The 26,839-nt window shown below is 33.8% G+C and overlaps 1 protein-coding gene and 2 long non-coding RNA genes across 3 annotated transcripts; 2 read left to right on the top strand and 1 right to left on the bottom strand.

The window, feature by feature from the left end:
- Positions 1-1,101: 1,101 nt before the first annotated feature.
- Positions 1,102-7,057, bottom strand: coq7 (coenzyme Q7 homolog, ubiquinone (yeast)). Its single transcript, NM_001083011.1, is given in 6 exon segments — positions 1,102-1,894; positions 2,294-2,362; positions 4,185-4,324; positions 4,407-4,521; positions 4,899-5,077; positions 6,885-7,057. Coding segments are annotated over 6 exon segments (672 nt in total). The 5' UTR covers positions 6,976-7,057; the 3' UTR covers positions 1,102-1,816.
- Positions 7,058-7,079: 22 nt separating this feature from the next.
- Positions 7,080-26,757, top strand: LOC101885660 (uncharacterized). Its single transcript, NR_170240.1, has 4 exons — positions 7,080-7,195; positions 22,949-23,119; positions 23,239-23,316; positions 24,622-26,757. It is a non-coding gene; the product is annotated as an uncharacterized lncRNA (long non-coding RNA).
- On the top strand, positions 17,377-19,361 carry LOC137495925 (uncharacterized). The gene is made up of 3 exons (XR_011015914.2): positions 17,377-17,474; positions 18,072-18,119; positions 18,974-19,361. It is a non-coding gene; the product is annotated as an uncharacterized lncRNA (long non-coding RNA).
- Positions 26,758-26,839: the final 82 nt, after the last annotated feature.

The following is a 26,839-nucleotide window of genomic DNA, read 5'->3' on the forward strand; positions in this document are numbered from 1 at the left end:
TTTAAACAAATTGGAGTGAGGTGCTTATAGCCTGATTATCTTTACTATGCTAAGCAAAGCATTGTGCTAAAAATGTGTAAATAGTTAATTTTCCCATTTAAAGCTTGATTCTATAGTTATGTCATGTACAAAGACAGGCGGAAAACAGACCAGTATGGTTAGGAACTATAACTTTACTGTCATCCTGGCAAAATAATCAATGAATTTTACTGCCATACCATGGCTGGAGCAGGCGCAATTGTATTTAATGGAATTCAGTCATGGAACATTACGAAGTTCTTTGATTTTAGTCATATCAACCTAGAAAATGGCAACTTTTATCTTCCATCAGTCTTGGTATATGATATAACAGCAGAATACTTTTTAAAAAATTGGAGATGCTAATGGTCTGATTCATTGATCTTTGCCATGCTAAGCTAAGCATTATGCTAAAATTGTGCAAAAAGATATGACTACAAACTATACTCTCATTCTGGCATAATTATCAAGCAATTTTACTGCCATATCATTGCTGGAGCAGGCACAATGATATTACTTGAGCCAATCTCTGGGTCTGGTAGGAGCACTTTTAATTTAGTTTAGCTTAGCATAGCAAAGTTCTTTGATCCTAGTCATATTGACCTAGAAAATAGCAACGTTCTGTCCTCCTTCAGTCTTGATATAACTAAAAAAAAGTCTAGCTTTAAATTTGAGTGAGATGCTAATAGTCTGATTCAATGATCTATGCTATGCTAAGCTAAGCTAAAAGTCATCCCATTAGACCTGAAGGTCGGCTGAATGGACTTAAAAATGGTTAATCTTAACTGTTAAACTCCAGGGGACTTGTAAACACTTAAAAAAAAAAAAACATCAACAAAAAACAAACAAAAAGTGTTTCTTTAATTTTTAATTTAATTTCTAAAGATCTTTCACCTGTAGCAGGGCAGAACATAAATACTAATTCATAAATCCATTACTGCTCCTGCATTCAAAAATTATGATCCTGTTCCAAATCTGTTTAACTTACTTTCTTCTGCACACCACAAACAAAACACTTTAAATAATGTTGACATTTTAATGTCCATTCAGTAGGAGGCAGTACAAAACAAAAATATCACCAACTTTTTTTCAAAATATCTTTAATGTTTTACAGTATGAAAGAAAAACTGTAAATAATAATAAAAAAGAATGATTTATTTTTGGTGGACTATCCCTTTAAGTCAGGGATGTCCAGACACAGTCCTGGAGGGCCTTTGTTGTGCAAAGTTTAGTTCCAACCCCAATCACACACACCTGGGCTGGCTAATCAAGCTCTTACTAGGCATTCTAGAAACATCCTTGCAGGTGTGTTGAAGCAAGTTGGACATAAAATCTGCAGGACGCCGGCCCTCCAGGACTGAGTTTGGACACCCCTGCAAAGTAATCTTATGACCACCAGATGGTGCCACACAGACAAAATACATAATAACATGCATTTTTATATTTCATTATTTGCAATCATTTCATTGTTTAAACCCAAGTCAGATGACTTAAAAATGACTTATCAAAAAATAAACATTTGTCCCTATATGCCCCTTTCTGTTTAGTCTCAGGTCAAATGAAAAATACAACAATGACTTTGTGAACACATTTAATTGTGGAAAATACACAGATTTGAAATACAAATTCCATTTTAAATTTGTATATTTAAATGTCCAACAAGTTCACAGGAGGTCAAAAATTTCATTTCGAATCAAGTAAACTGAAGATGTGACAAATGTGGTCTCCTTACATGTTACATTACTGTACATGAATGACAAAAAACAATATTTACAAGCCATGCATTGTTAAAATGACTCTAAATACGCTGAGAAATATAGATAGCAGCTGTACAGCCAGCCTGTATTGCTGTTTTCAAAAGCATATATCCTGGTACCTATAGAGGGAAAAACAAGTTAAAGAAACCTTTATCCAAAAAAACAACATAACATGTATGGAAAACAATAAAATAAAACAATAAATAAATTAATATGCAAATAAATAAATATAACGTCCAGAAATTCTTGTATAAATATATAAATAATTAATAGTGTAAGCAGGTAAATAAAATATATAAATTTAAAAAAAAACTACTTCCAGTTTAGCATTTTCTTACTCCAACATTTGTGTATTTTTTTTATTTACTTGCTCGCACTATTTATGCAGGAATTTGTAGATTTTTATATACATTCATTTATTTATTTGCACATTTATTAGTTTATTGTTTTTGCAGGTTTCGTCCTTAATAAACATGTACATTTCCCATAAATCAATCAATCTATAATATAAAACTCACCGACTCAGCATCATGCTCCAATCCTGTGTCATGATGCTCTATTTCATCATCACGAAATTCTTTAATGAGCTGATTGAATTAAAACAGTTTGATTAGGTTTTTTTTTGCTCGAAAATAGACACATGCTTTTTTTAAAAAGAAGATGCCAATTAAAGAGATGGTTCACCCCAAATTATTCCTCGCCATTTATTTACCTTACCTAAAGAGATTGTTCACCTAAAAATGAAAATTCTGTTATCATCCTTCACTTATCTAAAACCACTTTGAGTTTCTTTCATTTGTTGAATGCAAAAGAAGATATTTTAAAGAACGTTGAAAATTAGTAATTATTGACTTCCATACTATTTGTTTTTCCTACTATGGAAGTACAAATGTATTCTCAGACTATTGTATGATTACAGTTGAACCACTGAAGTCACATGGAATGTTTTGACAAGGTTTCGCAGATGACTGGGATTTTATTGAAACGACACGTGGGTGAGTAATTAATAACATTATAAATTATTATATTTTCTACCTCAATTTCTGTAGGGTTGGGCAATAAAATGGGTATTGATATTTATGGACCATACATCATTGTCAATATTGTAATGTAATGTAATGTAATGTGTATTTATATAGCGCATTTATTGTGTATGGCATACACCCAAAGCGCTTCACAATCATGAGGGGGGGTCTCTCCACACCACCAACAGTGTGCAGCATCCACTTGGATGATGTGACGGCTGCCACAGGACAACGGCGCCAGTGCGCTCACCACACACCAGCTATTGGTGGAGAGGAGAGACAGTGATAGAGCCAATTCGGTGAAAGGGGATGATTGGGAGGCCATGATTGTAAGGGCCGATAGAGGGACTTTGGCCAGGACACCTGGGTTACACCCCTGCTCTTTCACGAGAAGTGCCATGGGATTTTTAATGACCACAGAAAGTCAGGACCTCGGTTTAACGTCTATCCGAAAGACGGCGCCCACTGCCAGTTTAGTGCTTAAAGTACTTAAAGTGAATATTGATTTTAAAAAAATAATTGGTATGAAGTTTCTGTATGAAGTGCTATAGTTTTATTATAATGTGGCTGCTGAGCACGTGTCTTGGAAGGAATGCCAAGAAGGGTGTAAGTTTGTCATTTCCAATGAAGGCATGCAACTTGCACAATGTGCACATGGGAGTGACGCTCACATGGTGTGCAAGCGAAGCACACATATGGAAAGCCAAATGGGTCAAATCGCTTAATACCAAATGCGTGTCATCCTCAAAATGTCGGTATTTTTGAAGTTTAAGACGAAAATACGGTGAAAAACACTGTGTTTTACAGTGCATGTAATGTTGGTAAATTAAAATTAAAAATGATTTTAATATTCCTAAATGCATTGTTAATAACTATTAAATAATTATCGGTATTAAATGATATGAAACATGACATCGTAATATTTTTTTTGCAACATTGCCCAGCCCTATTTCAAAACAAAACAGTTTTAATAACTAAATTCTAATAACTCATTTTTGGCCATGATGACAGTACATAATGTTTTACGAGATATTTTTGAAGATACTAGTACTTAAAGTGAGATTTAAAGGCTCTACTAGGTCACTAGACGAGATAGGGTAATTAACCAACTCATTGTTTAACAGTGGTTTGTTCTGTAGACAATAGGAAAAAATATTGCTTACGATGGCTAATAATATTGACCTTAAAAGGATTTAAAAAAAATAAAAACAGCTTTTATTTTAGCCAAAATAAAACAAAAAAGACTTTTTCCAGAAGAGAAAAAAATATTATTGAAATACTGTGAAAAATCCCTTGCTCTGTTAAGCATAATTTGGGAAATATTTAAAAAAGAAAAGAAAAATTGACTTCGACTGTAAATGTGCATGCTCAGTACTGGTATTACCTGTAGTAACTCTGTGTATCTGTCTGGATCAGCTTCCATTAGTGTTCGGATTTGGCTGTTGTAGTGCTCCGAGATGCTTTCCTCAACAGCCACAGTGCAGGCCATGGCTCCTTCCTTACCCAGAAGAGCCGTACAAGCTCCTGAAACCACCACAGTCAGAGCTTATTATTACAAATTACAGTGCAAAAACAAACAATTAAGCGCGTCTACTTAAGAACGTACCTAATGCAAACCCAGCGATATTCCACAGCGGCAACAATAACGTCGGTCGAACACGATGCTCTCCCAGAATCTCGTTAAACTTTTCCAAATGTATTTTCTCTTGGTCCCACATATGCTGCAGGTGTGAAAGGCACATTTACAACAGCTATTTTATTAAACCTGGTATACAGTTGAATTATTAGCCCCCCTGAATACTTTTCCCGCAATTTGTTTTTAATTTTTAGCAGAGCAATGAAATTTTCACAGTATTTCCTATAATATTTTTTCTTCTGGAGAAAGTCTTATTTGTTTTATTTCGATTACAATAAAATGATTCACAAAAAAATTTAAAACTGCTTTTGATGTAGCCAAAATAAAACAAATAAGATTTTCTTTAGAAGAAAAAAATGTATAAGAAATACTGTGAAAAATTAATTGCTGTTAAAAATCATTTGGGAAATATTTGAAAAAGAAAAAAAAAATCTGTATGTAAAAGACAAAAGACAGACATACCTGAATTAGAGGCCCTGTCTGAGTTCTTCCGAGAACTGCCATTTGGCCAGCGTAGATGCGATTGGCCCCATACTCTCCTGCATGGTCAACCCTCAACATACGGTCCAGCATGGCTTTCTCCTGTTCATCACGAGGTGGAGGAATGACACTGTATCTTCTGCATGACACTAAGCCATTAACTGCACATAAGAACACAGTTACTTTGCAAGACAAGTTCGCTTTGTCACTGAATGCATGTTTGGGCACACCTTACAATTGTTTATTAAGATTTATGTAGCTTTTAAAACTATAGTAATCACTTCACATCTGTAAAATAGCACAAATTAGGGCTGCATGATTTTGGCAAAATCTGACGCTGCAATATTTTTCTTTTCTGCGATATTCATTGCGATATTAATATTGTTTCAAAAGATGATTTGAAGAGCTCTGTACTATCTGACAAAAGTCTTATTTTAAATAATATTTAATATTATTTTAATCTTTAAGAAATTATCTAAATCATTGAAATACCGATGCTCAAATGATATATTGAGCAGCCCTAGCACAAATACACTTTTGATGGAATTTAGGCAAGTAAAATGTAATAAAATCAATTATTAGAATAAGAGAGCAATCATGTCTTCAATTATTATTATTTGCTAATGTCATTGTATGCTAAATTTAGAAAAGGTTACAAAAGCATTAACTAGATAAGGGACATTACACCAGAAATGTAAATTTTCACTTAGAAAAAAATATGACAGGACCTGACCTTTAGGCTTGTCTTCCTCAATAAAAAATCATACAAAGCAAGCATAAAATCATACAATTCAATGATAGGACGAACTCTTGATGACTATCAGCTTCTACATCAACTGATGTCACTTCCTTTGAGTCATAGCCTTAATGGTGTATTGCAATTGTAAATATATTTGTAGTATTAATTTGTAGAATTTATTCATAATTTCTTGCTTTTTAACAATTGATGTTAACGATAATAACTTGCTATTTCTGAAGTATAGTTTTTTTCTAAATAACAGTTTTTAGCATAACAAAACTATTAAAGCTGGACTGAGGATAAGAACAATGACAGGGCTTGTACTTTTGTAAAGTGTTTTAATAAAGAAAAAACAATCTGAGAACCATTTGAATGACATATTCCTTTACAGAACAATTCACTGAAGACATTTAGGTAAAGTTGGTTTTATATTCGGACCTTCAGACCTTCTCTTTAATAATATAATTTCTGTTTCTAATATTTGCAAATTCTAAATAATGAAATCATATTAGCACCTAATGACTATCAAAGAACAACATTGTTCACAGTCAAATAACTAGTGCTAATGTTGTTTTCAAGTCATATTTACATGCTCATTCAGACTGAATATTTAAAGTAGGGTAAACAATATAGGGAGCATTAAATGAACAAATGTGCAAATATAAAAACAACTTTACCTCAATGCACAAGGCAACTATCCATCCATTATATATTTTTAGGATGAAATACTATTGATTTACTGTATTTATGTTTTTATTTTAGGAACAGATAATGTACGTTTCTACTCGAATATCCCATATATGTACTAAAAAAAACCAAATGTTTTCATTTGATGTGACTGAAAATCATAGTTATTCCAGCAACTCTCCTGAAATTAAAACATTTATATTTTGTAGTTTAAAAATATATAGAAACTGCATTTTATTTTACAATTCGGATGAAACTATATTAGCAGTTTACAGAAGAAATAACAACAAAATAGATGTAAACAACATCATCATGTCATAAACTTTTCATCAGAACAGTGAAACCTTCCCAAATCCTATGGCTTTTTTCACAGGACTATTACTAATTATTGCCATATACAGTCCATAAGCTAAAAGCTAGCATTTATAACTAGTATTACAGCTGAAGTTGGAGGACTCGGAGTTGTTTTCTTGACATGAGTAACGTTATGTGATCGCAGCTGTCATAAGCTCACACACACATACAGTACATACACGCCTTACCTCTGTTTACTGCACGACAGTTCCATACGCTTGACGGGCAAAAAACACGACTGAGGTCAAGTCTCACAGCACACTTCCCGGCTGTCTGCATTTCTAGTACAAAAATACAATTATCTACCGCAGTGTAAAGACAAAATTATATATTAGAAGTGAAGGTTGTGGCGCTTGTAAGTGACGCCATCGAAACGTCGCTACGTTCGTGCACGTACTGTTGTGGGTGGTTGTGTGTGATGTTTCTGGGAATGTGTCACGGAGAAAACGGTTTGTGGAGACAACGATTACAAACAACGGAAGCTGTGTGTCAAATTAAGGTATCGAAAAAACATGGCTTTTGGTGTTTTATTATTTGAATATTTGCTGTAATATTTAACTTTTTGGCCTATAGGTGGCGCTCTTACACGCAAATGAGTCCAACTAGTACATGTCAAGCAATACAAAACATTTATCAATATGACAGTTAAACTTACAGTGAGTTTAGCATATAACATGTAACCTCTGGTTAAAAAAAGCTTATTATAGCCACTTATATTTATAGGACATTCTGCCAGAAACGTTCATTATCTGTCCTTACATTAGTAGGCAAGGCAAGTTTATTTTTAATAGGCCTAGCACATTTCATACACAGTGGCAATTCAAAGTGCGTTGCATAAATAGGAATAAAAGGGACAAGTATAAGAAAAACAGATGAAAATGTGTTATAAATGAGTGAGAAAAAAATACAGTGAATAAAAGTATTTTATCCCCAAAAATTTCTAAAATGTCTTCTGTGAGTTCTGTAAAGGAATATGTCATTCATTTGGTTCTCAGATTGTTTTTCTTTGTTAAAAACACTTTACAATTGTACAAACCCTGTCATTGTCTTTGTCCTCAGCCCAATTGAACCTACAGCTTTAATAGTTTAAGTTATGCAAAAAAAAAAAAAGTTATTTAGGGGAAAAAAAAAACTTCAGAAATAGCAATTAAATTTTTTTTCTATTAACGTCAATTGATTAAAAACATAAAATTAAAAATAAATTATACAAACAAAATACTATTTTAGGCCTACTGTCCCCATGTTTCTGTCTGTCAGTCTTGTCACATTTGCATTAACTTTAACATAAAATGCGTGCAATACACATTTAAGCCTATGACTCGAAGGAAGTGACATCATTTGATGGAGGAGAAACTGACAGTGATGAAGGATGTGCTCTATCAGTGATTTTTTTTAAGGAGGACAAGTTTAAAGCTCAGGCTTTAAGTTTTTTTAAAGTGAAAATGTACATTTCAGGTAGAATGTCTTATGTTTACTCTTGCATAAATATACACTTCCAATTTTTGGTTAATATAAGAAGAAAGTATTTTATTAAAAACTATTTATTAAATTAAATGGGTTAAAATGTAATATTAATGTCAAACATTTAAACAAGACTCTTCATGCTCACCAAAGCGCTAAAAATACAATATAAATGGCAAGATTGTGTAATATTAATTCAAATGTACAGGTAATTTATTCCTGATTGAAAGCTGAATTTTTAGCATCATTACTCTAGTCCTAAGTGTATCACGATTCTTCAGAAATCAATCCCTTATGCTACTTTGCTGCTTAAAAAAATAAATAAATAAATAAATATATATATATATTTATGTGTGTGTGTGTGTGTGTGTATATTAATAATGTTGAAAACAGTAGTGGCATTTCATATTTTTGAGGAAACTGGTATATTCAAAAGTATTCTAAAAACAATTGTTATTCATCTAGGACACATTAAATTAATCAAAAGTGACAGTAAAGACATTCATAAACATAATATTTCTGTTCATAAAATAATTTTTCTTTCTAGCTGCATTCCAGTACTGGAAAACATCCACACACACTCAATGTGAATATATTTTAAGATAAAATTTATTCCCGTAATCGAAAGCAGATTTTTTTAGCAACATTACTCTAGTCTTCAGTGTCACATGACCCTTCAGAAATCAATCTAATATGCTAATTTGCATAATAATGCTCAAGAAGATTTTTTTAATTTATGATTGATAATTATAATGTTGAACACAGTAGTGGTTTTATATTTTTGAGATTTTTTCACATTTTGTTCAAAATTATTCTAAAAAGCCATTTTTATTAATCAAGGATACATTAAATTTAGGATGAACCGATACTCGCCGATACTGTGTACCAATTCCGATACATTTTAGATTTGGTTTCAATGAAAGTGCAATTCATTTAAAAGGAGATTTTATTGTTTGCCTGTAGCAAGGATGAACACAAAAATCATTAACAGAAGGAAATTCTTAGCCAAAAATATAAACACATTGTTGACAACCCTGTATTGATTGCCAATTAAGCATGGACATTTAAAGGATAAGTTATCCTTGCGCTGACACGCATCCATGACTTCACACATTACATAATCTAGCATCATATTGCATATTTGGTTTATATATATATATATATATATATATATATATATATATATATATATATATATATATATATATATATATATATATATTCAATATACTGTTAACATATACCTTCTCTGAGTATATACGTTTCATTTTTTTACTGTAAATGTCACATCCATAACGCTGGAATCAGCCATATATATATTAAGACAATGAAGTCAGGTACAGTAGGACAACAAATCACATCCATGTAGTGAAATACTGTTGAGTGGTATTGGTGCATGGTATTGGCATTTCATGTACGATATGAGTACGAGTATTTTAACCAAGTATTGACCCGATACTGGTATTAGTATCAGTGCATCCCTAATTAAATTAATCAAAAGTGAGAGTTAAGACATTCATAACATTTCTGTTCATAAAAGCATCCTGAAAAGTAAAATATGACAGTTTTCGTCCAAAAATGAGTCATTAATAAGAACCATTAACCAGAACTAAAGACCAAAAATCGTTCATCATAAGCAGCAAATTAGTTATTAGAAAGATTTCTAAAGATTCACGTGACAATGAAGACATGGTTAATGCTAAAGATTCAAGTCTGAATCACAAGAATAAATTACATTTTTTAAAAGCTTAAAAGTAGTTAGGGCTGCACAATATATAGTTTTATGATCAATATCGAAATATGCACATGTGCACTAGTTACACTGCAAAATCTGCAATGTTGAACTGGTTTTATTATTGACCAGGACCTATATTTGAAAACACTTATGATTTGTCATTGCAGTTTAGTGTTTAACCATAGAGTTACCAAAGCGTTTATCATATATTTTTGTTTTTAGGGTCTGCGACTGAGTGTTTTTTAAGGTCAGGTAAATATACGATGAAAACTGTACAGTGTTATTTTACCATTGATTCTTAAATTTATCTTTCTGAATATTTCTAGACATCTATAAAGTATTTTACTCGTACTGTATCATTGCTTTACTGTATTTATCAATGTTTGTGTTTATAAAATCATCCCATTGTATCTAAAATTATGAATTCTTTCCAAATAGACTTTCTTTTCGTTTCATCTTGTGAAGTTATTCTCAATATCGCAAGAAATATCGTAGAAAAAATAAAATATTGTAATGTCAGATTGTTCCAATATTGTGCATCTTTCATAGTTATTTTAAGCTGGCAGCATTTCACAGGGTTACTTTTTAAATGGAGCTTTCACTTCTAAAATAAAAGAGTATAGTGTATGCAACTTAACACTTGCCTAATTGCTCTCATTGCTGTATTTCAGTGGCGTAGACATATGCAATTGCCCTTTGCATTATGGCTGTTGTGTATTTCACCCTTAGTAATTAGTGGAACACTTTAGCAAATCAGTATGTGAACTTCTCAAAGTCATTTTCAGGGTGTATAAACTTTCGTGAAGTGCAGAATGTGATGTTTCATCCAAGTCAGCCGGTGAGTTCCATGGCTTCAGTAGCTATGTCTTAGATTAATGCATACTGCACATATTTCACTACAGTGATAAAAGTGGAGCCTGGTCATCTGAAGAAAGAAAGTGCTGACTGCTATGGAACTGTGATTTGTATTAGGCAAACATTGAACTGTAGGTAGAAGTCGGCCTGTAGAGTTTATACTGCGAGTTAGTTATGGGAATCCGATTCTAGGCCGACGTGACTGGACGGTTTTGGCTTTGAATAATGTGTGAAATGGGGCGTGATGTAATGTAGGAAAGAAAAAAAGTGAGATCAAACCATATGAATTTAAAAGAGAAATACATAACGTGACTGCCTCCGGGAAAAAGAAAATTAGTGTTGTGTTAACACTTGCTGTGTTTCAAGATATGTAAAATCATTTGGTGGTGTAATATATTAGAATAATGTGCTAAGAGTTTATGGTTAGTGGATAACCTGCAATTTAAGCACCACAACTGTATTTTATATGATGAGTTTTTGACATCTTATGCTTAATTGATGATGGGTTCAGGTTTGTATATCCATTAAGATGACCTAATGATGTTATTACCCATATCAATAGTCTATAAAAGGCATTAATTGAGCATTTCAGGTCTGCAGGCATGTAATATGTCCACAAATGTGGAAAGAAATAATGTGTTCACCTCCTTTCCAAGGCTCTGGTCAGACAGCCTTAGACATAGCTGTGGTGGAGTAATGTCTAAGAGCTCCGGGCACAATTCTGTTTATTTGTTTGCACCATTGAAAGAGGACAGAACACTCATGCCTCGATGTGTGCTGAGGGCTGTTTGATATATTTAGCTTAAATTTGTTGACCTGCATCAAAGATTGTTGTTTTTAATCTTAAAGGGAAAGTTCAGCCAAACCTGAAAATGCTGTCTTTTTTTTTTTTACCCTTTGCTTGTTTTAAATCTGTTTGCTTTTTTATTCTGGTGAACACATATGGTGATATTTTGAAGAAAAGATGTAAGCCTGTAGCTATTGACTTCCAATTTTTCTTTTACTTACTATGTTTTACCTACTATCATTTCTTCATGTTGTCCCAACACAAATCGATTAAGTCAGCCAACCCAGGCTCATTCTGAAAATGTACCCCTATACACATTACTAGAGAGTGCCAAATTCGTTTCAGGAGGTAAGTTTTTTTTTGCAGTTTGTGTTTTTGCTAATTCACCAAAGGCCTCTGTGTACTATACCCTCCTGTTTTTCCTGGGATTCTCCCGAATTTTACAGTTCTATCCCGCTATAATCCCGTAAAGGTATTTTCCCGTATCTCTCCCATATTTTCAGTCTTTCTCTGAAGGGTGGCAAGAAACATTAAAGAGCCGAGCCTCCCTATACCACCAGGGGCCGCCCCTTGCTCTTAAATGTGAGTCTGTTCTGTTGTTTAGGCTCGAAAACACTTTGAAATAAATATAAAAACTGCCCGATTCCCCTTCCTTTTTCATTACAGGTGCCGTCACCCCTCCTATGCAATCCTCAAAACAGTCAAACAATGGTGCATGACTGTCAGCTGAGGCGCTCTATAGTGATAACTAGACGCTGTTTCACAAAGTCTGGGTTTTGGATACGTGTTTGAACCGACATATACACATAATTAATAATAATAATATCTAAAGATTCCAATCTTGGTGTTTTTTTTTCCAAACACAACTAATCTTTAGTTGAAGATTAAACTAATCACAAGATTAAACTAAGATTAAACTAATCAGAACTGTCTTAAATGAGCATAAAAAGTTAGGAAAGCAGTCGAATGCTTTCATTATAATGTTAGAGTTTTAAAGTGACACCTGTTATTTAATGTAATCAAACAAAAAATATAAATTAATAAGAGATTCATTGGTTGCTCTTTAATCAGAATGTGTAAGTTATACAGTGAAGATACGGCTAATGAGATTTGATAGCTTGATTCTATTTCATTATAATAGCTATTAATTTTAATGTTTGCTAATGTATTTGCTGCTAATGTATATATTTATTTTTTCTTTAGTAAATAATAATACTAAAATATTACTGCCCATTTAACTGTTTATTTACAATGAAACAGCTCCAAATGAACTGTAATTTGGGGATTTTTTAAAGGAGGAGGGGGGGGGGTCCCTTATTATGGTGGGCATATCCCTTATTTTCACATCCCAATGTTGACATGCATGGTGTATAAGCCTTTTGAGATCTGAAATTTCTCTTGCAAATTCTCTTGCAAATCTCGCTGTCGACTGTCTGACCGTTTGACTGACCCACCTTTCTCCTTCCCTAAACCCAACTGACAGCGTTTTCAAAAGCAATCCAAAAAAAGAAAAGCCCTCGTAGCAGTCTTATTTTTTTTTACCACATTTTCAGATTTTAACACATTCTCATCCTGTTATTTGTTTATTTTATTTTTTGGCTTTTGTTTTTGTCTTACCTGCTTTCTGGAATTGTTCTTCCCTGGATTCAAACCCTGTCGTCACATCGTCACAGTCAACTCTTCTCCATGTCATAAGTCCACCGACGGTAACAGCTGGTAACAGCCGTCCAAACATATGTAATTAGTCAGCTGGTAAGCGTGAAAAGAAACGGCATTATAGCCCGGTAGCATAAAGACGAAATTCAGCCATACATACCTCTGGCTACATAATTTGAGATCTCCAGAAATGCATATAGGGCTACGTTTTCAAGACGAGCCTATGTTGAAGGTACCTTAATCGTTTTTACAAATTTAAGTCGATTGAACACAAAAATATTAAGTTGTTCCCCCAACAATTGTGTTGTTTCAACTCATTTTGAAATAGTAGCTTGAACAAGCAGCAAACGCAACTTTTTGAGTGAAGTCAATGGTTACTGGTTTTCAGATTTCTTCAGAATATCTTCTTTAGTGAAACTCATAAAAGTTTGGAACCAGTTAAGTGTGAGTAAATAGAATGAAATTGTAATTTTTGGGTGAACTATCACTTTAAGTATTTTTTTTATTTGTAGCTAATGCAAGCAAGCATAATGCAAGCACAAGTAAAGAATATGTAATTTCAAGCTTTTAAAAAAAATTTTTTTTTGCTAATGTGTTGCAGCTGATTACTTTAAAATACACAAAGTGTATAATTAAATGCACATTCATGTTTTTAGATGTTAGACAATTTTTGATTGCTTAATACTTTGAGGTATATAACCTCTGGAATCTTCCAGATTGTTTTTGAGGCAGCGATGTGTGTGCAATTTTCTTACCAAAAATTCTGGCGGAAGAATGATGTAACAAACCATTTCAACATCAAGCTGTGCTACTTTGTTATAGATTTATTTTGTAGTTTTTGTGTGCGAATATTATCGATTCACCACTATTTTAATTATGCATGTTGAGACCTTGAATGGCAATCACAATAGTTCCCTAATTATATTATGTTATGGTATGTTAACTATGTACTTATGTCAAAATAATAATTGGATAAAATATACTTATTGTATTCAGATTTAATTGCAAAATACTTAGGTGTTACTGAGGTGGGATACAGGTAAGGTTAGGGACAGGTTTTGTGGTATGGTTAAGTTTATAAGTGAGTTAAGCGGTATGAATAGGCAACACAGTATAATTATATATGTAACAACAACATTAATTACAGATGAAATAGAAAATTGAGACATCCTATTTTGTGTTTGCATCTAATTAAATTTACAGTAACTTTAATATGAAGAAAACTTATTAAATGTATACAAGTCTAGTTTAATATTACAAATAACTTGAAAATTGTCATTGTAATAGCACAATAGCACTGACATACATAGCATGTAAATATAAACCTATATGTATATTTGTCTTCATAGCATGTTGACAATGTAGTTTAATCAAAAAGCAAACTGAGCATGTGCGCAGAAAAAAAACATAAACCCATGCCCCACACACATACCTCTCCTGCTTGATGCTGACATGCTGCTCTGCTCCCGGTGTACTGTAAGTCTTGTGTGTGAACATGGATGCCAAAAATATAGCCGCGCTGCTCATGTGTTGTGAAGCCGGTGTAATAGCCTTTTATGCAGAGTTGTCAGCACATAGTGAGTTTTGCAAGTTGACAAAACAAAGTTTAAATAATATGATGGTGATCTTATTTAGACTAAGCATGCCCCCTGATAGATTGATGGTGATGATGAGTCAGGGAGGACAGACTTAATAAACCTAATTCTCGACCATGAGTCGGGTCTAAGACATAGAATTGCCTATAGAAGTGTTTCTCAAGCTTTTTTCACTCAGAAAAACATTTCTCTCCAAGAACAACCATAATGACTGGTATTGAAATAAATAGTAGGCCTAATTAAGCGACTACACAGATCACAAACGTGGCAGATAAATTCTTATTATTCTGAAATATTTATTATTGTCAGCTCCTTTAAACATAATAAATAGTTTGAACAATAACACACTTACAGGTAAAAAAAACATAAATAAAACATCAACGTTTAAATTAAAACGTGTTTTTAAAAGTTAATAAAAAATGGCACTGTTGTTAAAAAGTTAAAAGAAAACTGCTGTACTTAAATGTAAAGTATTCATAAAGTAGCCTATTCATCAAAACCTGCAAATGTTTCCCGGACCTCATAAATATAATTAACAAAGGGACTAAATACATTAACAAAGGGACTAAGCCGACAAGAAAATGAATGAATGAATGAATAAAGTAATATATTGTCTATGTTTGTGTTGTTAATTATGGTACAAAAGCCAGACTTAATTCTCTCTATATAATTATTTCTTTAACAATATCTCATGTAAATCATGTAATAAACTGATCTGACAGTCAGTGACATTGGCAGAGTGCAATTACACAGAGCTTAAAGTAAGTTTATAGCTCTTAAATATTTGATAAAAAAACTTTTCATGTTGTTAAAATAATAATTTGTAATTCATTGAATTGCAGTACACTGTAAAAAGTGCTACACTCACAAAGTTGGTTCTATCTACTTTAAATAATTGCAATCTAGTTAATTTTATTTGTTTTATACCAAAAAAATTAAATTTGCTTCCTCTTTACTTAAAATATATCAGTTTTTATATAACTGTATATTTTGAATAAAACTAATGCAATTTATTTGAGTAGATTTTTTTACGTGGTTATTGTGTAGAATAAATGTTATAAAAGTGAGTTGACACAGACAATTTATTAGAGCAGCTGTCGATGTGGGCAGGTGTTCATAAAACGTGATTTTAAAGAGCCCATATTATACATGAAATAAGGTCATATCTTGGTTGTAAGGGTCTCCAACAACAGTCTAATATGCATGCAAGGTCAAAAAACACTTTCATGGTCTTATAATCTGCATTTATTTTTATCTAATTATCCCAGCGACTCCTGTATGAATCGTCCAGTGATTCATTTGTTCCCAAACCCCTCCTTAGCGCGAAGCTAATCTGCGCTGATTGGGCCGATGACAGTCTGTCGCGATTGGTCGACTGCCTTCAGTCAGAGAGGGAAATGGCCAATAGCTAATCAGCAATTTAAAAAGTAATCACAGTTCATACACGCTCGATAGTGTAGGCGTGGACTTTAGCTGCCACACTATGGCGAGTGGATAGTGCCACGGATAACCGAACGAAGGAGACAGTCGTGTACTCGCCATACCACACACACACAAAAACACACACACACCTCCGGATGACAACGCTCCCGCTTCAGCCCGCACCCGCCAGGTTTTAGCCTGAGAACCCGCTCCGTTTTCTGCCCGCCGCGCCCGGTCCCGCTAGAGCGGAGAACACAACCAAATATCACCCAGTATACAGTCCAGACAGCCAAGCTGTCTGTTTAAAAACACACACACAGCACAAAGTACACAAAGCTCGTTCGTTCGTTCGCTCTCTCTCCCTCTCTCTCCCCGCGCCAGATTTCTGCGGCGCGGGAATACATTTCCGAATAAATCGCGGGAGCAGAACTCTAGCACGGAGCTCCATAAACAAACAGCACGCGTCGCGTTTTTAACGTGACTTTGCACGCGATAAGATAATATATCCAGTTAACCTGATACAGTACACGCGGTTACAAGTAACAAATCACAACTAAATACATTTGCAAGCTAGAGTAAACGAGGCAACAACTTTAACCGCACGTACTTACACTTGAGAAATGTAGGAAGAAACTCATCCTGACGTCCATCAGTTACTCTTTACTGATCCTTCCTTTAACAAACTCAGATGAAGTATTCTTTGTAGCATGTAGCTTCCAGAAGTTTCCAACTGCTTGGTTATAATGCTGATGTTTCATCTTTGGGTAGAGACTCAATATATCCATCTGCAGTGTGACTTCAATCGACCGGCATGTTTGTGTGCGTGTGTTTGTGGGTGTGCGTGTGTTTGTGGGTGTGTGTGTGTGTGTGTGTCTGGGTTACTGCGTCAGAGGGCGGGGCCTCAGGTTTGAAATCTCCCGGGTTTGCGCGTGCACGTGAAAAACTTTGTTTCGTTCGTACGTCATGGCGAAACACCTAATGAGTCGGTATCAAGGCGACTCGTTTGAAGCACTATGATTCGACTCTTTTATAGATGAATCAACAGTTTTAAACACTGTATTCTTACAGATTTAAGCCTTAGCTGGATACTTCACTTCACTTAGAGCTGTGTTACACACTACATGGAGGGGAATTTTCAAAAACCCATAATATGGGCTCTTTAATAGTTTGGCGTGACTCCTTTTTCATTGCCCGGGATTTAGCAGGCAGACGCAGCTTCTGCAATGGTCGACATTAACTGCTCCCAGCAGCGGATCTGATTAACACGGTAAGTTGCAAATTTAGCCGAATGATAATTGTAAAGTCATGCAAAACTGCTGTCTTCGCTAGGCAGGTGAGGTTTTAGCTTTGTAAATTGTACTGTAGCCTCAGGTATGTTACAGTTAGACTGCTCTCACATGGAAAGCTAAGTTGGCTAACGCTAACCAACGCTAGTTTATGCTAACGATTAAAAGTGATATTATTGAGAAAAAATAGTGAAAGTAGTTTTAAAACACTTAGTAGGTATAACTAACGTTGCAGAACCGATTAACAAGGTCACTGGTGGGCGGTCGGGGTGTGGGGGTTCAGTTTGCTAGCGCTAACTTAGCTAAAGTTAGCTCACCTAAGTTATAGCAGCACATTAAGGATGGATATTAAATGCAGAAACGTATGCAACAGTTAAGTAGTGTGTGTTTAACGTAAGAGAAAGTATAACTTAAAGTTTGTGTTTTAGAGATTTAGTCCATAAGTTTTTTAATGCTGCATAGTGAATAAATTACAGATTTACAATTTATTTTAACTTAAATTACATTTACTACTGATGTTTACAGAACCATTTAAATTGTATGCACCTCATTCTAAAATGCATGTTCTTGGTCTTTAGATACCAAAGTGATTTTGTTACCTGTGGATCTTCAAACTTCACATCCAGGTAAGAAAAACATTAGATACAACTACAGCTATAATTATTTGCAGGCAAGTAAAACATTGGTAAAATTGCAAACAATAGTGGGCTCCATAGAATTAACTTACATTTGATATCTGAAGATTTTTTTATGTGTGCAACAGTAAAAACAGTATAAAAATATCCTAATGCAGTTTCTTATTATCTGTCAGTCTTTCAATAAAGCTAACTGATAACACTGAATCACTGAACTGTCATTTGCCAGTGACATTAAATTTGAAGAAAAAGTCAATTAAATGTAGCTTTAGCAAAAATTTAATGTAAACCTTAATGTAATGTGTAAAATGGCAATGTATTTATTTATTTATTTAATAAAATTTGTATTATGACGTGCAAAGTTTGGTGCAAAATGAAGATGACATTTAAATTATAGAACTTGTATTCTATAATTTTCATATAGCCATTTTCAAACAGTTTTAATATCTAAATTAAATACACATTCTTATGCTTTATAAGTTGCCAAAATAAACAAAAAATGTAATACCTAAATTTTAACAATTCTTTGATTGACAGGAAAACACAATGACATGCACTGTTACACTGAGTAAAATCACAGTTTTCTTTAAAATTTGATAACTAAAAACACCTGGAATAATGTAATTACACAACCTCTATAACCTTTTTTTATTTTTTAAATAGAAGTTAGGTAAATTTTAACTAAGGTAATTTTTAACTGATAAACTAAGGTGTTTCATCCATGCATCATTCTCACTGGACTTTTGTAACTTCACTTGTAGTTATTTCCTATTCAGTATTTAGCTATTTAATGTTGTTTGGTAGCAACCACCTGAACTCCTGTTTCTTTTTGTCTCTACCAATAGAGTTGTGAGGAATCAGAGGTGCATGCGGCTGCCCACGGGAAAAATTTGCCATCAGCCCAACACAGTTTGGATTATCATAGGACTGTCAGAGGTTTGCCAAACCTGTCAAATGCATGATGGCTCCTGTTTGGACTTACCGATGTCCTCGACTTCAAGTATCCATCAAAACTGTATACATTTGAGATATATTAGAGACTCTTTGTGGGACTGGACATTATGCATCCTAAATCTTTATCAAAATATGCAAATCTCCTCACTGAGTTGCCTTGGATGATTTCTCAATAGGATCTGGTATTATTAATGTTTTTATTTATGTATTGTGTATGTGTAGCCACATTAATGGCCTATTTTGTAGTCACTATTAAAAGGAACATCGATTGATATTGAATACATGTTATGGTCTTTAATCCATCTTCCCATTCTTATTTAATTGTTATTGACAGGAAAGTCTGTTTATCTGTTTTTACTAGTGTATATTGTGCTTACAATATAGAAACGAAGATTTATTTTCTGAGGTTACAGCCAGAAGTCAATTAAATTAGTTTTAAATGACATATGCATGGTTAATTTTATTTAGATCATTAAGTTCATAATACTTAATTAAAATGAGTACAGTCAACATATAGCAATGTATAAGTAAGTTAAGTTTAACAAAAAAAGTAAGTTTATCTGATTTGAGTAATTTTAGAAATATTAGTTGGCTCAACTTAATTTTATTGCATTTGTTTTAAGCAATGTTTTAGTGTTTAAAATACTTAAAAAAGGCTGGAAGTTGAATCAACCTAAAACGTCCGATGCAGCCACTTGCCTCACTTTTTATAAGTTAGATCTAAGTAACATTTTTTACAGTGTACTGCACCATTGAGATTATATTTCAGGTAATTAAGGAATGTTTAACACTGACAAATGTGTTAAACTTAATAACTGTTCATATTCACTTATATTTTTATGTTTTTTTAAAAAAATATGTGTTATTAATTTATTTTAGATACTTACAAATAGGCATAAATAAGACACATTTTTACTATTAAATGTTTTTTTTTTTTGTCTGACTCAAATACATCCAGAATTTTTTAATGTACAATGTAAGTACAATGTAAAACATGGATATACACATTAGGTACACATTAAGTGCTAGTACATAGTATAAAGACACTTAATATAAAGTGGGTCTGAAGGATTAAAATCACCTGCGAAGCCCAGCAGACTCAGGGGAAAAACTGCTGCATATAATAGCCTGTGGTCAGGAACTGGGTTACTTGCTTGCGCCTGTTACGCAACCCTGGTGCAAGTTTGGAAATTGGTCCAACACTTTATTTTACTGCTGTTCAGTGGTATCCCCCTGGAAAAGCAAACCAACTCATAAACGCAACGACAACAGCACAAGAATCAAATTCAGATTTAAATTTGCATTGTCTCTTCCAGTAGACACACACCTCTTTTTATAGTCCGCTATTTAAACTAGGGAAAGGAGACATTTTACCGCCAGTATTGGACCGTTTGTCCTCTGAAATGTTTCTTCTCATCTGCAGACCTTGTTAAACCGCTCGAAAACAGGCTGCTTTTGCAGACTGTGTGATTTCAGCAGGCCGATGTAAGCTATTACATGCCACTGCATCTGTCTGTGCCTTTTTGACAAATAGACTAGTGTAAGGAAAGGTGTCAGAGGCTTGTTTTGCATCTGCACCTGGCTGCGGGGTTCATGCTTTCATGTCCAGACAGACCTCAGCCGACTGGGATGAATCAGATTTCACAATGAGCCGGCAAACAAGCAAGAGTCTGCACATCACAGGCAAAATAATATACAAATGCTTATTAGTAATGTTTAATTTTGACACAGACGCTTCTGTCTCCACCAGCAGATGTTTGGAAATATTGTCTGACACAAAAGACTGATGCAGTGTTAATGGAATTACCTTAAGACAAATTGAGCTGATATAAATAAATGTTTTAGTTTTTTAAAGTGCAAATTGCAAAATGTACTAAAAATCTAAAGCGAGTTCTTCTATATTTAAAAAACAACATAAGTTTCTGACTTTCTTTGTAGTCAAAAAAAGCAGCTTGCATTGAAATAAGCTTTATTTTTTAAAATATTACACATTTCCAATGCATTTTGGGCAACTGGATCACAAGTATTATTACAAGTAAAGACATATTTTTTCTTAAAAACAGTTGCATTTAATGGGCATTCTCTTTATTGGCACCTAAATTTGCTAAACTCTTGTCTTTTTTCTCTTAAAACTCCTTTTATCTCTTGAAATGTGCTTTTTAGAGTAGGTTTTATTTGATTTGATTCGACTTCTATATGATCTTTTTAGATCTATTACTATTAATATTTTATGTGTTTTGTTCTCATTCATCCTTGTATCTTTTACTGCTGCACATTTTATATCTGTAAGGTGCCTTGAGATGGTATTTTTAAAGGCACTGTATAAAAATAAAGATTATTATTTTTATTATGAACATTATTATTAATGTTCTTTGAGCAGAAAGCATTTGTACAGTATATACTTTTTTCCCCCACAGAATTTTTATTTTCACTAATAATATGAAACAAGCTTAAAAATATAGGCGAAAATGGGAAAAACAAAAGAATATGGGAAGCATCAGCTTTTGTTTCTGACAATTAAAGCCACAAAACTACACAAAACTTTGTTGGTTTGTATTAGAACTCTTGTAATATTTAATTGTATTTACTGATTTTTTTAACCTTCATTTCAGACATCAAAGTATAAATTCCACACTGTAAAAAATGCAGGGTTCCACACAATTCATTCATGTTGTTCCAACACAAATTAAGTTAACTTAACGCTTTTAACAAATTTAGTTGGATTGAATGTAAAAATGTAAAAAATTAAGTTGTCCCAATGAAATCTCAAGAATTGTGTTGTTTCAGCTCATTTTAAATAAGCAGTTTGAACAAGCAAAAAAAGTTTATGTAATCAGCATGGAATTCGTTATTTAGTGCCACTCAAAAACTCACATAAGCCTGATCAGATTATTTAGGGTTTATGTAAATGCTACTTTTAGATTTATCAACCAGAATGATTTAATTCAGCAAAAATGTATGTTTTTTTACACTATGTGTGTAGGCCTCTAAACATTATATTGATGTTTAAAATGATATATGCATAACGTATCTTCATATGTACAACATGTCTGATGTAGCTAGTTTGCTCAGCAGCTCATCTGGTACAGTATTGGACTCCTGATTTAGAGCACTCACGAGGCTGGTGAAACAGGGTCCAACAAAAGAGCTCAAAGCTGAGCTATAACAGTGTGCATCAGCATGTGTGTTTTAACCGCTGTTCTTTATAAGATGTCTAATCTCTATTATAGATCAGTGGTTTTAACACTGTTGGTTAGGCTCAGAGCGGGAACTCTATTTCCAAACACATTTAGCCTTAACCTTTTGGCACTACTGCTTTCATTTCTCTGCCATTATACTTTTAGCAAACAATGGCTTCTTGTAGATGTGTCATCTGAAAAGTGCAATCAAATAGTTCAGGTTTTGCAGAAGTGTAGGCTCCAATGAACCTGGACTGCAACTACTGAACCATATTGTTCTTGATGTACATCGCAGCAGTGTCCAGCTTATAGGTTATGCATAATTAGGTCCCAATTTACGCTTAGGTTTTATTAGTTGATGTTTGTTCATGTATTTACTAACGCAATCTACGAATGAACAATACTTTAACAGTATTTATTAATCATAGTTAGTTTGTAGTTTGTGTATTAAAATTAGTGATTCACCACTAGTCTAAGGCTGAGTTGTTGGTTGAATAGCAATCACACTTGTTCCCAATTTATATTATGTGTCTTTAATTATGTACTTGCGTCAAAACTGAATACTTATATTATTCAAATTAAATTGCATTGAATGAAATTCCTATTTAAGAACTATAATGTCTTACATTTGCATTTACCATAAGCTTAGCTGCTGCATTATCATTCATTTGTTTTCCTTCGTCTTAGTCGATTTTAGAGGTCACCACAGCGGAATGAACCACCAACTATTAAAGGAATTTACGCAGCAGATGCCCAGCCAGCTGCAACCCGGTCACGGTCACATAATGAGGACAAGGAGGGTTATCTCTTTTCATCAATTTATTCAAACTAGTAATGCATTAAAACCTGGAGAAGCAGGTAAGTGAGAGTCTTTGCAGTAGAGCTAATGAATAGTTATTTACGTTGTAAACAGATAGCTTCAAGCAGACATGGAGTGTAAAGTCACTCCCCCTAATGATAGCTTTGTTCATCCACAGGTTTGAGAGAAACATCCACAGGTTAAACGTTCGTTAAAGAGGGGGAACATCCATGGAAGAAGGACAGTCAGGAAAAAGGTAAGGTGAACTGTCAGACATCTATCCCAGCCACTGACTGACTGGAATCGCTGGGTTATATGGGGAGTGCTGATGATGGGTGCAGGTGTGTCTAATTAAAACCCAGGTGAAAGTGCTAGGGCGTGATGAGAGGTGGCAGGAGATGGGAAGCCATGATTGGTGCTGAGGGAATGTGATGGTGAGAGAGAATGGTAAACTGAGCAGCAGGAACGAGCCGGGGATGTGACAAACCCAGTATTGGGAAACTCACACACACTCTACAGCCAATTTATTCAATTCCACCAAGAATTGAATAAACCCACGTGAACATGGGGAGAACTTTTGAACTCCACACAGAAATGCCAGCTGCTCCGCCCAACAATGAACCAACAATGAACAACTTTATTACCATCAATACACATTAACAAAGATGAATAAATACTGTAATAGATGTATTGTTCATTGTTTGTTTGGTTAAGTTAGCAAGTACATTAACTAACATTGAATAATACAACCCTATTGTAAAGTGTTACCCACAGCCTGTTTTAGCAGTGGACGTTTTAAATCAAAATCTCGAGTGTTACATGCCAATCGAAATGGACTGTTTTAAACTCTGGGTCAAAGCAGATAGAAAATACCTGTTCCTTCTAAATGTTCAAATCTTACATTAAATATAAACTTTAGTATGTTATAATAATTTATTAGTTTTGACCCCAATAATACAACTGATGGTTCTCATTTCTGACCACAAAATAGAGTTGTTTGATTACACATCTTGCCTTTGCCATGAACTACAAAAAGTAAGAAACACTTCATTTACAATAATGGGATTAGTAACATTATATTGTCAGGATTCAGCATTATTTATTTCCTTTGTCTCATATTAGACCAGACTTGTGACCCATTGTTGGGTCATGACCTACCAGTTAGATTATATAACACTCAAAGTTAATACTGTTCCAAAGTTCAGGAACACTACCACTGACATGTTTAAAAGGTGTGACTATAAGCGTAGTATTTTTTTCCCCTGAAAACCTTCAGTTTTAATCTGCCATGACCGTCAGGGTGTGTTTAAGATGCCTGAGCATCTCTGTCATAATAGAAAACTGAAATATCTTTTTTTCTGGACCATTAAATGCAGCACAAGTGGACTCATAACAGTCAGCTCATTGAACTGTGACTTTTCTCAATAACATCTTATTTTAAGTCATGACCTAATGTTTTCTAGTTTAATTTGTTCAGAAATTCATGCAGGAGGAAAAATATTCAGATTTCTACTGAAAGTATCCTCTGTTAAGTCAGTGTCGTCTCTCCTCTTCTGTACAGACGGCAGCGCAGCCCATCTGGATGACAGCTGGGCCACTTGTTATAAACAAAACCATGAACAGTAAAAAAAAAAAACAAAGACAGTAAAAAAGTATCATTTTGGAAAATGCAAGTTGAAACCTTTTATGTTTAATTAAAAAAATACAATTGTTATACAACTGCTGTTTTCGATATAGCCATACCAGCACAGCTTTACATGTATAAAGACGTACTACACTAAACAAAGTCTTGCTGTCTTACTTTTTTGTTGTTGTTGAATCAAATGAACTCTTCAAGTCATCTCAACTTACATCAGATTAATTAAAAATATTAATTTAAAGTTTGTATAACTTAGAGAATGTACTAAAAACTTGATTAACTTCAAATAAATTAAGCTAAAATAACAAAACAAATAACAATTCATATTATTTTTATGGTACATAAGGGCACTGTAATTATCAGAGCCCATGTAAAAACATCTCAGTACCATCGACAAACAATGCAGAGTATTTAAAATATAAAACCAAACCCAAAATGGTTTAATAATTTGAAGCATTTTCAGAGCTCCATCTGATCCCAATTAGCTGTGGAAAGTAAGAAAATAAAATATTCAGACGACACTACAAAAAAATGTTGATCTTCGTTCCCGGTTGTGTTTCGTTAAACACTCTCGCTCTTTGTGGTCAAGCGCTCATAAAGGACTCATAGCTCCCGCTTATTCCTCAGTCCTGCAAAAATATTTTTAGCCAAAGTACGCCAATAAACATTAAGTCGTGTTTGTGTAGCATGAGTCCGTACCACGAATTATGTCATAAATGAATGGATGTACGTCACTGAGCAGGGGTGAGTAGGTGGTATTCTCCATTAGATTACAGGACAGGCTCCAGTGAGCTGTCTGCGGGCCGATCCCACGGATTTCCACAAGCTTCTATTTTGGGCCAGAAGGCCTGCTTATAGTTTGTTCAAAGCCACAGCACCCTATTAAAGACAGTTAAAGTAATTGGACGATGTTTACACAAAGACAAAGACTTGCCACGGCATTGTTCTTGAATTTGCAGCGTGCAGGTTTTCCGTATAGATGCATGTATGTTGGATAGCAGCTTTGGAGTCTTCAATCAGGGAGTCTTGACCGTGTGCCTAGCCTTTGATCTGAAGTCGGAGAATAATAAAAGGCAATAACCTTAATGATGCATCGTCCTGATGTTGCCCACGCATGCTGCCTTCCTCCGTTCCCGTTTAAAATTGCAGTGCTCCCTTAAAAATCTGATTTGTAAATGGGTAGATTGACAGTATAATAGATAATAATCTTTGAGGAAATGACAAACGGTGTTTTAGGGCTGTGAGGGAGGGCCACCAGCGTTTGCATGTAGACTATAACAAGAATAACACTCTAACACCAAAGTATTCATCAACATTTGGACTTAGAACAATACTCACTTAAAAAGTGCTACAGAAAAATGACACAAGTGAAGTAACGCACAGATTAACTTTTCCTTCAACATTTATTTATGTTAAGTGTTTAAATTTTAGTGCTAATAGTTTTCTTTTTTTGTATTATACTACTGAATGCAATGTAAAAAATTATTATTTTTTTGTGTACATTGTGCTTCTTTTGTTTTACCATGTTTAGAAAGCTATTGGCCTTGTAATGATATGTTAATGTACATTAGCAAAATTTTATAGGTGGTGTTTTTACAAGTTTAAGCTTCTATTTAAAGTTTACTGAAGCTTCTGTATAACCGTTAATGGAAAAAGTATACTGTACTGAGAATATACTGCAATTTTACTGTATTTTCCATTTTTTTAAAGAAGAAAAATTCTGAAGAAAATGGAGAATGTACTGGCAGACAATTACCTCTACATTTTTTTAACGGAAATTTTACAGAATTTTCTGTTTTTTGAAATGAAAGAAAATCCACAAAAAATAAAAATAAAAAGCAGAAAATGTCCTTGTAATTTTCTGCCAGTACAATCTCTTTTAAAAAATTTTTTTAGTGTATGTTAGTGCAATCTTAGAGTCACTTTTTAAAAAAGATAATTAGATGTGTTAGTTAGTTACTTTTTGACAAAGTAGTGTCTTATGATATATTTTCGATTTATAGTTTAAGTTAGCCCTAAGTTTGTAATGTATTACTTTTTAAAGTCATTTTCCTTTTAAACAGAAAATAAGATATTTTGAAAGAAAGCTTTTTGAAGAAAGCTGGAAACCTCTTACCATTGATTTCCATAGTGTTTGTTT

The sequence above is a fragment of the Danio rerio genome, chromosome 6, assembly GCF_049306965.1.
Source record: "Danio rerio strain Tuebingen ecotype United States chromosome 6, GRCz12tu, whole genome shotgun sequence".
NCBI lineage: Eukaryota > Metazoa > Chordata > Actinopteri > Cypriniformes > Danionidae > Danio > Danio rerio.